The sequence below is a fragment of the Anoplophora glabripennis genome, unplaced genomic scaffold (genome assembly GCF_000390285.2).
Source record: "Anoplophora glabripennis isolate ALB-LARVAE unplaced genomic scaffold, Agla_2.0 scaffold15, whole genome shotgun sequence".
Taxonomy (NCBI): Eukaryota; Metazoa; Arthropoda; class Insecta; order Coleoptera; family Cerambycidae; genus Anoplophora; species Anoplophora glabripennis.
Genome location: NW_019416279.1, coordinates 2204065 through 2220523, shown reverse-complemented (window position 1 = coordinate 2220523; position 16459 = coordinate 2204065). Strand labels below are relative to the sequence as shown.

Sequence of the window (16459 nt, the reverse complement as noted above, 5' to 3'; positions counted from 1 at the left end):
GTGGCTCTAACATTATTGCAGAATAGATACTGACCTATTTTATAACTACAAACACACATCCACTTCTGTAGCAATTCGTTTATCGTTTTTATAATAGCTGAGTTAAATACAATTGGAACATTTACATTTTTAATCAGACATGATTTATATGCTGTATATATAAGTAAGTATGTTAAATACCTGAAAAATGTATAGTAGGTAGAATATAAAATACAACAATAAAGCAAATGTAAAATCCAATAACGAATTAATAAAATACAAATCTCATCAACCATATTTAAAATTATGACTTATTTTCTTAAACGTTAAAGCCACTGGGCACTGCAGTTTTCCCTCTTTCTTGTAGTGAAATATTTCCTGAATTCCCTATGAAAAGAATCAAATAGTCCTATTTTTTTGATTTCTTATTTTCGTGAATATCTACTGTGTAGTGTATACCTACTTGGTCCATAATATTTGTTCGCCAAAACTTGCCTAATTTACTAATCGTTAATTTGTCATTAGTTTATCATTAGTCATTAATTATTCACTGTTTACACAAATCATAGTAATTGTTTACTATATAAAAACTATCTAAAGAGTATTACATTTTTAAAACAAGGTTTTAGTTAGATAGATGAAATTATTTTGTTCTGTATGTACATAGTTTACAGGAGTATTTTATCGATAAAGATAAGAAAATAAAGAGGTCCTATCAATTAAAATTTAAAATCTTGTTCGATTGTTGATAACAGGTTATTGCTGGTGCTTTCGTGTTAGGTTTCCATAAATTTGAAAATAATTTATTGCGCACATTTTCAAATTTCAGTCGGCGATTCGCGCAAACTTGCGCATTGACCCTCCACGCATCAGCTGTTCAATACAATATGGAAGTGGTGTAGTGTTTGTATATGTAGTTTGGCAAGGTCAGTCTTTGTGCGAACGACAAGAAATCTGTTAAAAAAGATAGGTGTTTTCCTTAAAATTCTAGTTAAGTACCCCGAGTGTAAAAAAGTGTAAAAGTGTCTTGATCCCTCGAACTCATGAATAGCACAAATTCCTCCAACTCTAATGGAAGCAACAAATATTTTGTAAATTTCAATCAGGACTGCACGTAAGTTTTGAAAACATCGCTATTTTCGTTGTGCGTAATTTTGTGATATAACGTTTGGTAATTAAAAACGACAGGGGTTTGAAAATGCGCAGGAGTGACGGCAGCAATCTTATTTACGCGTCTTGTTTTGCGAAATCGTCGCGTTCGAAACGAACAAAGAATCGCTGAGATTTTTATTTACCACTGGTTTTGGAAATGTCGTAATATGGGTGGATCAGAAGAGAAAGGATTTTTCAATGTCGTTACTCAAATTACATAAATTCAGTTTGCACGGCTTGCAAAATTTTGTTGTAATTAATCGTTTCGCAAATAAATTTGCCCACTAGAAATAAACAAATATATCGCTGCGAGGATCAGCTGTTGCGTCCGACTCTCCCCTTGTTTGATTTTACTTATAAAATATTGTTTGTTTTGGTATTACATTTTTATAACATAACACCTCCGGAGGTGTTTTAATTTATCCAGTGACATTGAGGGAGGTGATGTCACAAATACTTCCAATTCATTTCATCATGTTTCACTTTTTGTCATCATTATTGGTAAAGGCGATGCCTATTATAGGTGCTTGCACTTGCTGAATAAAAATGAATAAATCCTGTCCCGCGATTTCTATGTTACATAAATGATTTTGCTTAATTTCAATAATTTCTAATCCTAAATGTCCTAACTGAGTGAACATAATTTGATTCTAAAAAAAGGGTGTCGTGGCTAAAAACGTTACTAGATGGCGCTTACTTTCATAAAAACACCCAGATATTTTGAAATATACAAGTTTTAGATGGACAATATAAATAATATAATTACAAATTAAATGTATGAGCCAATTTAAAAATTTGAATATACATTTCATACATTTAAACAATTCATATCATGAACTTCCAGTAAAATACATGTACTAAGCTAATGACCTCAGAATAGTATCCAAATATATTTCTAGGAAATTTTGTCATTGTTGTTTCATCTGTGGCCTGTTGAATTTTGCCATGTGGAGATTATAAGTTTGCAATCTGAGAATAAAGGCTTCTGCTTCAAATTTATTATTTGAGATAACATCTCATTAATAAAGAAAACATACAATCTACAAAAGAGATAAAAAAAAGTTATTCTTTTTTGAAAAAATACAAATATTGAAAGATTAGGCACCAAATGAACATCTCTTGCAACAAAGGTATCTACCTGTTAGTAAATACAGTTTTGATATGGCAAATCCCATAGTTCCTTTCAGATACTTGGGTTTTGCTTCTTGTAAATCTGTTGACCATTCGATGATCCCCATAAGCTCTTTGTTAATAAATGTACAATGAATGGGCAATAAACCCAGGTATGAAATATTAGACCTTTGGATTTACCTGTACAGGTGTATTGTTAAATTAATTTTCGAAAGTCCTTTTTAAATATTTGTCTGATGAAAAAACATAAAAATGTTTTTAAGTTTATTATAAAATGGTTTTGTTAATTTAACATCAAAAGTAGGTCACTATAGCTAATCTCTTGGAGTTATCTTAGTCTGTTTCCTTTGCCGCAATTTTTTGTCGTGACTGTCTGCTTCGTTTACGTTTTTGGATGTTTACTATTTACTGACTTTCCTGACCCCTGTTCTGATAAGAAATACTATAAAACATTTATAAAAAATTTCATAGCATCTACAATATCGTAGACAAGGTTAAAATATAACGTCTAAAATAAATATGAATGTCTTTTTGAATCAGTGACTAAAAATGTTCCAGTTAAAAGAGCTGGATGACCTTTGTCATCATCTTTTTGCACTTTTTTTAAAAATTTTCCAGATCACTAGCAGTTGGAAGTAAATCAGGATACACACTCTACTCTCTAAACAACGTCGACAACTTAGAACAGATCTACAGCCATGGGATGGACGACTGCTGCCTCGTGGAGAGGCTCTTCAGCAGCAGTCTTGTGGCCGTCGTGTCCCTGTCGTCCCCCAGGAAGCTAAAAGTGTGCCACTTCAGGAAGGGTACGGAAATATGCAACTATTCGTATTCGAATACGATTTTAGCTGTGAAACTCAACAGGTAAGTCAGAAATCTGCACTGTTACCAAACAAAAGAGGGTTATTTTGTGAGAATGTCAATTCTGTTTCGTGTTCGTCATAGGGCAAGATTGGTGGTGTGTCTGGAAGAGAGTTTGTACATCCACAACATAAGGGATATGAAGGTGTTGCATACGATAAGAGACACGCCTCCGAACCCGCTGGGGCTGTGCGCCCTCAGCATTGACAAGGAAAACTGTCTCTTAGCCTATCCTGGTTCGTCTACGATAGGCGAAGTGCAAATATTCGATGCTATACATCTGGTACGTAAAAATGTGATGCTAATAAAAAAATATTAAAGTCACTCTCTTTGTAGCATGCTAAGACGATGATCCACGCGCACGATAGCCCGTTGGCGGCCATTGCCTTCAGCCCCAGTGGCACTAGAATAGCCACGGCTTCGGAAAAAGGTACCGTGATAAGGGTTTTCTCTGTTATGGATGCGTCGAGACTGTACGAGTTTAGGAGGGGTGTAAAACGGTGTGTCGCCATCTCGTGTCTGGCTTTCAGTCTATGCGGGCAGTTTCTCAGTTGTAGCAGTAACACTGAGACTGTCCACGTTTTCAGGTTAGAGGACCCCAAGGACAGGTGAGACGGGTTTTTTAGTGCCACAATTGTCGGAAATGTTGTAGATTTGTTTTCAGCCCGAGAAGGAGCGTGGACGAGAGCACTTGGATGGGATATCTGTCGACGTACCTCCCCACTCAAGTTACCGATGTTTTTACCCAGGGTCGTGCTTTCGCCACTGCCCATTTGCCTTTCTACGGCTTGAAAAATGTCATTTCCATCGCAACGTGAGTATAGGTTTCTCCTGGAAGTTCTAAATGTTAATTTTGTCGGAATTACAGCATTCAGCAACAGTTGAGACTGCTGGTTGCGACGGAAGACGGGGTCCTCTACATCTATAACATAGACCGTAACGAAGGCGGCGACCTGGTGCTTTACAAGCAGCACCGCCTCGATGATATCCCCAACGCGAGCACGGGCGCCGATTCCACGGACGCCGCTAAGCGTTCCTCCCCGCAACGCGTAGAAGGAGGTAATAACTAGCTCTATTCCTCTATCATTCACCTCTACTATCATTTTTTTTGTTAGTGTCTGTAGGCGATAGTTAATTTTTTTTAGATTTAGTACCTGTTTACACAAAGTTTAGGATTAGATGTTTTTCTGTTCCATACCGAGTCTTGCCAAAGCAAAAAGGCATTTGAAAAAGCGAGAACGATCGTACATCTGATGCTCTCGTGTTGAAAAGAATGCCGACAAACCTTGTGTTTAGTTTCCTTTTTTTTTATTGTTTGATGAATTTGTTTTCACCTTCCCCAGGACCCAGAAGAGACGATTTTGTTTTGTGCATGCAAAATCCCATAAAATTAACTTACTTCTTTAGTGGATTAACCAAACCTTAGTCTGAAGGTAGAAAAAGTTTAGTATAACTCGTTATACAGCCATGTATGTCAAACGTCAAATCGTATCAAAACAGGATTCAGTTTTAACATCGGTTAAAAAAATGTTACATACTACTTTAACTTTTTTACAAATGTCAAATTTTTTGGAATAGGATTATCTTTAAACTTTCAAGGAGATTAACAATGAAGACACACAAACACACTGTATTGTCACAAAACAGTGAAATAAATAACTTTATACATTTATACACCACTTTAAATTTTAAAATGAAATTAAACTTAATAAAACAGTGACGTATTCAGTGGTACCAATTCATCGAATTAAAATTGGTCGTTGAGACTCGCAAACTAAACACAGTGCTTTACGGAAATAGTAACAAATATATATTTTTTCAGAACTTGAAATGACTAACAAATATTTAGAAACTATCCGATTATTATTAAGCAGCAAAAATAATTCTTCTAAATCATAAATTAGTTTTAGCTGAAATTAGTAATGTATGCAACGCAAGTTAATATTATTAAATATTTAATAAATCATGAAAAAATATTAAATTTTTGAAAACTCTTGAAAAACTTTTGGTTTGGCACTTGACCCATATTGACATAAAAGAATATGGTGACTTTAAAATGACACCGAAACAGATTTACAAAGTTATGTTCTAATGCAGATTTGCTTAGTCCCTTACTATCATACATTTGCTTCAAAAAGGCAATAGCGGCAACACTGATCATTTCTGAGTTTGGGAGTTTCATTGCAATTTAAAAACGAATTGTAACTCGAAAATTACTATTCTGTGATCATGTATCTCTAAAAACTCAACTAAAAGTTGCGCCCTGTATTGAGAATTCACAATTGATTTTAATTTTAAGTTTTCGGGTGGTTCAAAATTGCCACAACTTTGTTTCACTGATAAAAAATCAAAATTATTTTATGCTGTATACATTGGCAATATCAATTTTGACAAAACTGAAATCAATTGTCGGTAAAGTAAAAATAACACAAAAAAAATATTCTGGTAAAAATAACACATTAGTCATCAAATATATACAGAAAATACTCCAAGCTTTGCCTGAAATATGCTGAAAGAACAAAAGTTTTGAAAACCTCATGTTTATGTCAGTTGACGGAAATGTTAGGTTAGGGTTTGGTAATGACGGTTGACGGAAGTTAGGCGAACACGCTAAATAACGGAAGTAAAATAGATGTTGTAGGTCTTTTATTCGGTTGACTACCGCAATCAAGGCGAGTAAAATATAATACCTTGAATTTTTTAAACTACATATTTTCATAAATACTTTCTAGTCACTTAAAATTGTGGAAAAATAACACCAAATTAGAAAATATGTGGGAAATGCTCATCATAGTAGTTTCTTTTGTACTAATTTATACACTTAAGACTAGTTGTATAAATCGCAGCTGAAGACGAACTCTTGATATACACTAGGCACAGAAATTAAGGGATATTAAAAATATCACAAAATGTTGGGTGATTTTCAACTTTGTAATTGTAATTGTAACTTGGAGGGAAATGGTCGTAGAGAGAATAAAAAAAAAGGAAATTGAAGCTTCTGGTGTCTAGTTTTCAGATCTGCTGTTTAAAATTTTTTAGCGTCAGCAGTTTTTGAGTATCATGAAAATCAACGAAAAAAAAAATTTGTAAATTTTTGCTTTTTTTAAAAAAGGCCTATGGACTTCAAAAAAATGTTTTGGTAATTTCATCATAAAGGTCTTAGATTATTTAATTCTCTTCAATTTGGGCGGTTCCGGAGCCTTGTACGATTATTTGTCGCCGAGTTATCGTCGATCAAAGCAACAAAATGATTTTTGACTTTGGCAATCAATTACTCTGGAAATAAAGGGCGTACAGAAAATCCAAGTAGGGTTTTGAAAACTACAAAGTATTCTTTACAAGTCGTAATTATGGGTTTTTGATAAAAAAAAATTTCAATGTGAAAATGTTGGTTAGAAAAAAGGTAAAAAATTACATAATTAGAGATATTTGAATAACTTGGCATAAATTTACAAATAATGAATAAACTCAGGATATTGACTAACTTTTCAACCTCAAAGTGTCCTAAAGAAGCCCTGATAATTTCAAAGCGCTGCGATTTTTTTTTCTTAGTGCCCAGAATGTTTAAATTTATTGTTTTTTAGCAATATTCCATATTTTTTCATCAGAAATCGTTCATAATTCTAAAAAAAAAATTTAGTTATTTCAAAATTTATTTTTTTCTATTTTTTTAACATATTCACAAGCTTCACAAACATCAAAAAAAATTTGGTTGATTTGATGTTGCACAATTTAATATCGGGTATTGCAGCCTCTCTTTCTGATCACCGATTCTAAGCGGTCCTGCATATTAATGCACCGCTGGATATCTCATTGCGTAATCCCTTGTTAAAAAAAATTTCGAAAAAATAATTTTTGTAATAATTTTTTTTTTTTGAATCATGAACGTTTTTTGATGAAGAAAATATGGATTATTGCTAGAAAAACATTTTTAACTCAAAAAAATTAATAAAAAATGAAAAATTACTTATTACATTGATTTTCAGCAAGAACGACAAATTTAAACATTCCGGGCACTAGGAAAAAAAAATCGCAGCGTTATGAAATGATCGGAGTTTCTTTAGGACACTTTGAGGTTGAAAAGCTTATTCATTAATTGTGAAGTTATGCCAAGTTATTCAAATATCCCTAATTATGCAATTTTTTACCTTTTTTCTAACCAACATTTTCACTTTGAAAAATTTTTTTTAACAAAAACCCATAATTACAACTTGTAGAGAATACTTTGCAGTTTTCCAAACCCTGCTTGGATTTTCTGTACGACCATTATTTCCCGAGTAATTGATTGCCAAAATCAAAAATGTTTTTTTTTGCTTTGATCGACGTTAACTTAGCGACAAATAATCGTACAAAGATCTGGAAACGCTCAAAAAAATTTTTTTAAGTCCATAAGCCTTTTTTAAAAAAAAGCAAAACTTTACAATTTTTTTTCTGTTGATTTTCTTATGACTACTCAAAAACTGCTGACGCTAAAAAATTTTAAACTGCAGATTTGAAAACTAGACACTTGAAACTTCAATTTCCTTTTTTTGATTCTCTCTACGACCATTTCCTTCCAAGTTAGAGCTCTTTGAAAATCACCAAAAATGTCGTGATTTTTTTAACATCCCTTAATTTCTGTGCCTAGTGTAGTTTGAGATAATGTTGGATTAACTCTCTAGTGTAACACGTAACTCATACTGACTTTTTTAATTTGATCTTTCGTCTATCTTTTAAGATTCCTTAAATTTCTTAAGATTGAGAAAGTATCAAACTAAAAAGAATCATAGTCTCGTGTATCGTATTTTATTTTTAGATCAACTCTAAACAAATTTCTACTAACCCCCTTTTTTTCTGGTAGATCTGTAGGTAGGATAGGAACGTTTTACTGAAAATCAAATACGCTCTTTTTCAGGTCGGTCGCTTTGTTCGGAATGTCGCGTCAGGTTGGTTTAAAATATAAAAATTTCGTGCGAAAAAGACGACCAACCACCAAGTTTTCGTGCGGATCTCATGTCAGTCGAAGAGGTTTCCATTTAGGTGCAATTAGGATCGCTTCGCGATTAGACGTGCGACTCGCATGGCTGTATGTCGTGAACTGTCGAGGCGTCCACGTAATGCCACCCTTGTATGTGTGTGGAATTATTTTTTTTTTATTGTTAATATTTTTAAGTATGTGATAGTTTTCGTGTTTTCGATAAGAATTTAGTTCTTTGATGTAGTTTAGTTTTGTAAGGATTCACGTTTTAAGACTTTGAAAGCATAAAGACTGAGTTTCAATTGTTTTTTCTTTTATTTCCCGCCCGAAGAGTTAGCGGCAGATTTTATTTGAATACTTAATTTTTTATCACTTCAATTACCCTTTTCTGATCTCGAGAAATAATTGTTAGTTGGGAATCGTTCAGTTAAAATTTCTTTGCGAAATGTTAATTTTGCTGACTTGCCGTTGGCACAAATTCCACACAGATACGCAATGGTGTGCCAAAAAAACATTGAAATTAAAAAAAAATACTAAAACCAGTTTTCTCATTAAAAAAAGAATTGAGATTGAGCTTAGATGCTGCTCCTGCATTTTTTAACATCCCACCACACACCTGTAGTAAGCTGTAACCCGACCCATCATTATGATTTTCTCTGTTCCGTGCAAGGCATACTAGGTAGCTACGCTGGCATCGTCAAGGGCAATCCAGTGGGCCAAATGTCAGGTACTGGTCAGTATAATAATAGTCATTATTAAGAGATTACGTCAGATTTAAACTGTCACACCCGCCACCTAGCCTCCTAACCCACCCGATTCGCTCTTCATTGATTTCTTGATTTAAAACGATTACGGTGGACTTTGGGACTGAACCGGTCACAAGTCGCATCAAATTATAGGAACGTTTTTGTTTTATGTCAACGAATCGCAAGAAACTTTGTTTTAACAGCACATTAATGCTTTTATGTCCCTTAAAGGTGCTTTCATTATCATGCAGGGTGTTACCTTGAATTAAGTAACACGTCGCAAACTCTTACAAAAACAATATGGTTTTACAATATTATTTTTAAATTTTTCATTGCAGTTTCGACTCTGCCACTCTGTTAGTTTTATATACAGGGAGTAAGAAGTTTGACTGCCACACTTGTCCTACGGAAAAAATGTAAACAACTATTATTGTGAAACATTTAATAAATTTCAAGACAATCGTTTTCCAGTTTTTAAATAAAAAAAATAAAATGTATCGATTTAGTAGTACGAAGATAGTGTTGTGCTTAAATTTTAGCCCGAATTTTAGTGATTATGAATCTCTTAAAACAGGAATTTAACTTAATCAAATTATGAATTTGAAAAATATGTAATTAAAGTACCCTACTGTTCACATCATCTAAATAATCATACATATTAAAACTAATTTGGGTACTTACGAAAAAGGAAAATTCAGTAATTTTTAACCCTTTCACTGCTCCAGACGTATATATTCGCTAAAAATTTATAGGGCTCAAACTGCTCCAGACGGATAAATTCGCATGAATAGTTAAATTGGATCAGGCTGCTCAAACCGTATATATTCGCAACCGTGCGCATAGTGACTCGGTTATTGCAATTGGTAAGGCGAATTTTTGCGGGCGAGCTTATACCGATTGTGACAAATATTTTTATGGAAAGAGGTACTGGTAATAGTACCAAGATTGTTCATGTTTCTTTCAGTTTCTATTTAGTACATATACTGTATTTTATTCAAAATAAAATCGTAAAATTTATCGTAAATCGTAATTTAACACAACATAATGTAAAACTATAAGTGGTCTAACTGCTCCAGACGTATATATTCGCACGCGATAAACAATTGCGCACGGCGCGGTAGCTACGTTCAGACGTATTGCGCAGCGAAAGGGTTAAACGCACAAGTACAAAACAAACTACAACATATGCTTAAAATGTCCACCACCATTTTCGATGCAAGCACGACACCTTCGAAACCAATTTGCGCGCATTCGCTGGAAAACGCCTCAAGAAAAAGAAATAGTGGTATGCAAAAACCACTCAAACACGGTCCAATTCCAGATACCAACTGAATTGCATATTGCTGGACAGCTTAGTACACCTCGTGTTATTCGCCGCGTCGCACAGTGAGAAATATTGGAAAAAATTCAAGCTACGCGTCAAAACTAATCAAATAGTACTGACGTTTTTTTTATTCTCTCCGAAATTACCTGTACTATAAAGTTCCGGTGAGGTAATTGAAATATGTGCCTAGAATTTTTTCAAAATGACCGATTAATCTCTAGCCTCAAACTCGATCATACGAAGTTTGACATATTCGGTAGCTAAAAATGAAAAAAAAAGGTAAATTATGTACTAAAGGCTGCCAAACAAAAAAAAAATCAGAAACATTAAACATATTCCTAAATCATGAATCTAGACGCAAAACATAACCTCAAATTTATAAATCTTAACCTAAAACGAACATATTCAATTCTTTCTAAACCTGTCAACATAAATTCATAGGAAGCTGACCAGGAAACCTGCAAACCTAACCTCAAATCCAAAGTAATTAAGTTAAAAGTCCACAGAAACATATTTTCTTCAACAGAGTTGGAGATTTTGATTTTTTTTTTCTCGGAAATAGTTGAGTTTAGGACACATGTCATATAAGGTTTTGTTGTTTATTTTAATGTATTTTATCATCTATTAAAATTAAGGCAGTCAAACTTGTAACACCCTGTAATTGGTTTGAAAAAAATATATAAAAAATCGACCCCCACTTAAAGTTACACCCTGTGTAGGATACGGGGTCCTAAATAGTACAGGTTTCTGTATTCTGAAGCTTCTCTTCTGCTGTTAAAATGAGGTTGAGGAAATTCTAAGCAATCATAACCTTACTTAAAACAAATGAGCGAGATTATGTCCTTTAACTCCTCCCTCCCAAACAAGCGATATTCATTTCTTATAAGAGATGTAGATACTACAGGGCCAGTGCGACATCTGGGATAACAAATGAATATGTAATACCTTTTGTAACCTCTTACACCTCTCAGCACTTTCAATTTTCTCTCTGCACGTTGTAGTACCTTTTCTAATTTCTGTCCCTATATTATTTATTATTATTCGTTTACTCACAACAGTATTCTCTTTTATATTAAATATCGTAACTATTTTTCAAATGTCTTAAAGAAATCGTTTGTTCCCTGTCGCTAAGCGATATTTATTCAGATATAATTTTAAAATGTGTAATAAAATGTATTCTAAGCTTTTCACAAACGTTTTCCAAATTCTGTTTTACAATGAACACATGCCTAGGTAAACTGGTGGCAATTGTCTCGGATCTGATAAATTAAACACACTGTATGCACTGGTGCCATTGGCGGTTACATTTGAAACTTGAATCTCCCTCCACAACCCAGCCTACCCAGAAGCCTTTGCTCTATTGATTTTTCGTTAACTTGTTGAAATTTATTTTTGCTTCTGTGAATTTTTAAATCAAAAGGTGAGTAAAAGTGATTGGTCTTGTTTCTTGCAGACTAAATGTTATTGTTACCATCTCTGGAGTATCAAATAATACGGAATTGTGTTAATTTTTTTTAAATTTGATGCTAGCATCTTGTACATAATAAAACAGTGTATAAGTGATAGAGAATTGAATATTTTTTAAGAGAATGTATTTGTTTTTTCATTTGACACAACTTATTTAAATAATGTGCAAGATTTTCATTTATTTTTCACGCTGAAGACAGTTTATTATAAGAATTATAGATAGTATTATATCTAACAGTTTCTGACCTTTTCCCATGGTATCCCCTTTTTAGACCCGTTATAATAAACAAATGAATATCAAACACACAATGGGAAACTGCAAGTGGCGATCTATACGGCACAATATAAATTTTTGACTGCTAAGGACTGTGATGCCATCAAAATTATTTTTCCAGTTTCATGGATATTTTACTTCATATGAAAGTTGTGATTTTGTTCAATAAGTTATTAAAAAGTTTTACGATATTTCTTCTCGCTCACAAATTACAAAATGACTTGCAAAGTGAAAAAACACTGGTTCAATCAAGTCTGTTACTGATTTTGCTTTGCATCAGCTTGGAAAAAGATACCTTCAATATTTATGTTCACTATTGACGTAAATCATTTGTTTTTATAAAGCAACTGCTAATTTTGAATTTTCTCGTTTCTCAAAAATCCGAATTCCAAAAATCAAATTTATATCAACTTTTTTATTGAATATTATTTTCTATAAATGCTGTAAATTTACAAAAAAAATATTAGAACATGTCGCTATTGAATATAAAATTGAAAGTATGTATCTTATTTTCCACAGCAATGCTGATAAAATCAGTAACAGACCCGATCGAACTAGTGTTTTTATATCTTTTGAAGGATAAAAAATATCTACAAATTTTTTTAATAAAAGTTATTGAATGTGTGAAATTAGGAGAAATAATTTTGATGTCAATCACAGTCTTTAGCACGGTAAACTTGCATAAAGATATTTGCTTGCAGTTTCCTGTTTTTCTGTAATGGTGGCCGACTCTGGTAGTTTTTAATTTAAATTTAATATGGGCAAATATGTATTTAAGTATGGCTCAAGGGAACAAACGATTTAATAGGCTTGAATTAATAAACTGATGCCGACCCTCCCAAATCGTGTCCAAGTCCAGAGAATCATGACATTTTTGTTTAGAGTCGGACAAGTTAAGAGAGATGGCGGCCGCAACCGAATCACCACCAAAAGGTGCTTTTCAGTTCACCGACGAGCAAGAGTACCCGCCTTTAACCCAGAGCTCCGACTGAGACCAACCCTACTGGCTTTTCGAGATCGATCTACTGGCGCTCACCCACAAGGAAAGGATGCAACTCACCTGTATGTCGGTTATCCTCATCAACCTGGTCGTCTGCCTGATCGAGGACTTTATATCCTCGGTCTTCGGCTTCCCCAGCTAAATTCACATGTTTTCAGTTTATGTCTCATTAAATCTATGGTACCAGAATGTTATTTTTGAAAAAAATATGCGAGAATGAGTGACGTTTCCGAGGAGAGACACTCCTCAGTCGTATAACTTGGTGTTGCCTGTTCCGGTCGTTGACCCTCAATGTTCTATGTCGGAATCATAACAGAATTCCTGATTCTGTAATGCCGGACATAATTGAGGGTCGACGTTTGTCGACCAAGGAAAGTATGGTGCTCAAGGTGTAAAAAGCTTTAAATGTTATTTGACTCATGTTTGTGCGAGATCTGCTACGATGGGATTAAGACCATTCCGTTCGAGGCTAATTTTCTTCGATTTTCAACGTTGATCTCATTTGTAGAACAGAAAATTAAACAGAAACTGAAACAGTTACTCCTGCCGTGGCAGATTTTAGTGTTTGTTATATTTAAGCGGCTAGAATTTAAATAGTCACGGAATTACATTATTTTTAAAATATTATAAAGTGTGTGATAATTGAGGTTTATTGGTCTACGATTTATATATGCCAAAATCCCGAAATGTTAGCTTTTTAAACGTTTTTGAGACTTTTATCTTTATCCCACTCCTGATTCGATTCAATAGTACACTACAGTTGAGGATGCGTGCGGTTCGTTGGTTATTTTAAAAGATCACCTCCCTAGGTTAATTATTCTTTCGCATTAAGTACATTTACTTTTAATTAACCACCAAAAGTCCGTCGCGGACACTAAAAAATCAGAAAAATATCATATCAATATACATCGTCATAAGGTAGTAGACGTTATCTAAGTAGGTAAATGTTTTATGTTGTATGGTAATAAATAGCAAAAATACAAACAAAAAAAAAAACAATCGAAAAACTAAACAAAGGCAAAAAATATACATTTTATTTTTTTAAGTAACTTTTAGTACGGAATTCCTATAATAAAAAAGTCTGATTAAAGATGCAAGTGGTGAAATCCGGGAAAAAATTTTTAATTTTCTTGGGAAGGGTGGTTCATGCAAATAGAAGGTGATCGGGTGGATCGTTGAAGTGTCGATATTTGTTTAAAAAAAACTTCAACGGTTGTAAATTTTATAACGTTCAGTGCAAATCGTACTGTGATTAGCTTTAAAGTGTCCGAATACACAAAGAATTGTTCAAATTTAATTTCTTACCCAAACGTCAAGGATATAAAGAACTTGACTTTTTACAGAAATTTCACTGAACCTAATTCTAAATTTAAGGCGTTTTTCGGAAATTTATACATTGACTTTTTTTCAGTCTAGACCAGAGCTATATTTGATACTTCTCTGTTATGAATCACCCTGTATGAGTGGTTTCTTTTTTTATGATGCGATGACAAATAATTACCGTGTAAAAAATTCCAAGTTAGAAGTGATTTTTTGCACTATTTTAAAAATCGACAGCGAATATATAGAAGGGACTATCTTTTGCTGCTTTTATATGACGGTCTGGTTTTGTTACACCGAAATGATACAACCTTTCGTTTCACTTAACATCAAATACAGATACGTGTCGTTTCAACCAAGTTCCTCTGTTAGTGCAATTTTAGTAAAGTTTTCATGGAACCGATTGGCTTTGTGTGTCTTTATTCGCTGTCGAGAGCCATAATTGTAAATTTAGTTCAATTATTTTAATAAATAAAGGATAACATTGATGTATATAATGTTATAGGTTGAATTTAGTTAAAATAGTTAATGTTAGGCTGAAAGACTGCTGTTTTGGCCTATCGGAGAGATGAGCCGTTCCAGTGTTTAATCAGTTTCACACGACGTTGCGTCCTGTTGGAACGTGCGCAGAAATAAGTGTTTTAAATGTTTTGTGATTGTTTTTTTTTTATATATTCAGTAGCCGCAGTGACATTTATTTATTACTCCCTAGTTTCGTTCCTGGTTTCCGTCATCGAGGGGAAGTTTTTCGGACTTTACATTTAACTATTTTAAGTTATTTTGCGCACATTGTGCTTTGTAAATATTAGTTTTAAGTATTTAAAATTTTCATTAGGGCAGTCTTGGAATCAGTTCGTTTTTCTTTGAGAAGCTGCAGTTTTTGTACAAGCTAGGATATTTGTACCAGAATGAATGGAAAATATAACTACTCATACCATTGTAGGCTTTTTTATTTGACCCCTCGGCAACCTGAAAACGTTTGTCTCAGCGAAAGGAATATATGAGCAATTTACTAGTGCTCTTTCAATGGACTATGACCAATTTACTACTGTCGTAGATTTTGGAATGGTGTAGCTTATAAAACCAATAACACTTTTTTGCATTGGTGTTCTAGATTCATTTAATACAAAATTTCATAATCTCTAGAACTGATTTTGTAATTTTTTCCTCTTTGAACGTTTTTGCAATGCCCAAATGTGTTTTTTAATCAAATTTTGTTAATCTTTTAAGAAAAGTATGAATTGCATTAAACTTAGTAGAGTACCAGAGTACCTGCATAATTATTCAAAATGTGTAATTTCTCATCCAAACGTCAAAGAGATAAAAGTATTTATTAGATTTTTCAATGAAGGAGGAAGACGAGGAAAATGTAACTATTCATATACCAATGCCTGTTTTATCTAATTCCTTACCAATCCGAAAACATGTCTTGGAGAAATTATTATATGACCAATTTATTTGAACCGTTCTCGAATAATCAAATGGGGAATTTACTGGTGCCCTTTCAGCGAACTATTCAAAACATGATAATTTATAGTCTCTCCGATATCAATTGAAGAACCAAAAGGTTGACAGTCTGTACCAGGTTCGGTCGCTGATGCAGCAATTCGACATTGAAATATTTGAAAAACTTGTTCCCATATTTATTTAGCCATACCTACCCATATACATGTTTGTCTGGTCGAACTAAACGTGGAGGTGGTAGAAATGTATACGCCCAGTTGAAGATGAGCGCGGGCAAACGAAATACAAACACAGTTGCCTTGGGCCACTGGGCAATAAATCTCAGCTGTTGACAAATTGCCCAGCAGTGCAGTGCAGCAATACGGAATATGGTGTGATTCAGTTAATTTTAATATTTACTTACCTTGAGTTACTATCATTTTCTGGGTAGAGTAGCTTACAAAACCAATGGTTTTTTGTAATATTTCAGATTTATGATGTACAGGATGTTTTAAAAAAAGATGCCATAATTGTAAGTCAAATTTTGGTTACCTTCAAAAAACAATGAATTATACAGAAATTTGGTACTTGTAAATTTTTGAAGTTGCTAAATATGTCGATATCGTTAGTTTTCGACTACCTTGTAGCGGTCGATATAAATTTTCTGAGGCTAGGTGTTATGCGTTGTATGCTGAAACATTTCATTTTACAAGAAACAGATACTCGTTAATATTTCTCGAAAAAACGCAATTGACTACTAAAGTCATTCTCTAAATGTAGATTTTTTTTTATACTACATTCTGTT

General features: G+C 33.5%; 1 protein-coding gene across 4 annotated transcripts; it reads left to right on the top strand.

Moving 5' to 3' along the window:
* The first annotated feature begins 855 nt into the window (after positions 1–855).
* LOC108905460 (WD repeat domain phosphoinositide-interacting protein 2) lies at positions 856–15150 on the top strand. 4 transcript variants are annotated; one of them, XM_018708333.2, is made up of 8 exons: positions 856–1093; positions 2881–3126; positions 3208–3406; positions 3460–3731; positions 3788–3937; positions 3992–4182; positions 8751–8807; positions 12774–15150. In XM_018708333.2, exons 1-8 carry the CDS (start codon positions 1023–1025, stop codon positions 12881–12883), a joined length of 1296 nt encoding a protein of 431 aa, XP_018563849.1. In that variant the 5' UTR covers positions 856–1022; the 3' UTR covers positions 12884–15150. The 4 variants fall into 4 exon arrangements, with proteins under 4 accessions (XP_018563849.1, XP_018563857.1, XP_018563870.1 ...); XM_018708341.2 differs by lacking the exon at positions 8751–8807; XM_018708354.2 differs by lacking the exons at positions 8751–8807; positions 12774–15150 and adding an exon at positions 9165–9227.
* Positions 15151–16459: the final 1309 nt, after the last annotated feature.

What these genes read in the sequence shown, in the direction of transcription:
- LOC108905460 (XM_018708333.2), top strand. Translation starts at nt 1,023, where the DNA reads ATGAATAGCACAAATTCCTCCAACTCTAATGGAAGCAACAAATATTTT. An exon ending in AATTTCAATCAGGACTGCAC is followed by an intron (nt 1,094 to 2,880) that starts GTAAGTTTTGAA and finishes AAAATTTTCCAG; the next exon opens with ATCACTAGCAGTTGGAAGTA. An exon ending in AATGTCATTTCCATCGCAAC is followed by an intron (nt 3,938 to 3,991) that starts GTGAGTATAGGT and finishes TCGGAATTACAG; the next exon opens with CATTCAGCAACAGTTGAGAC.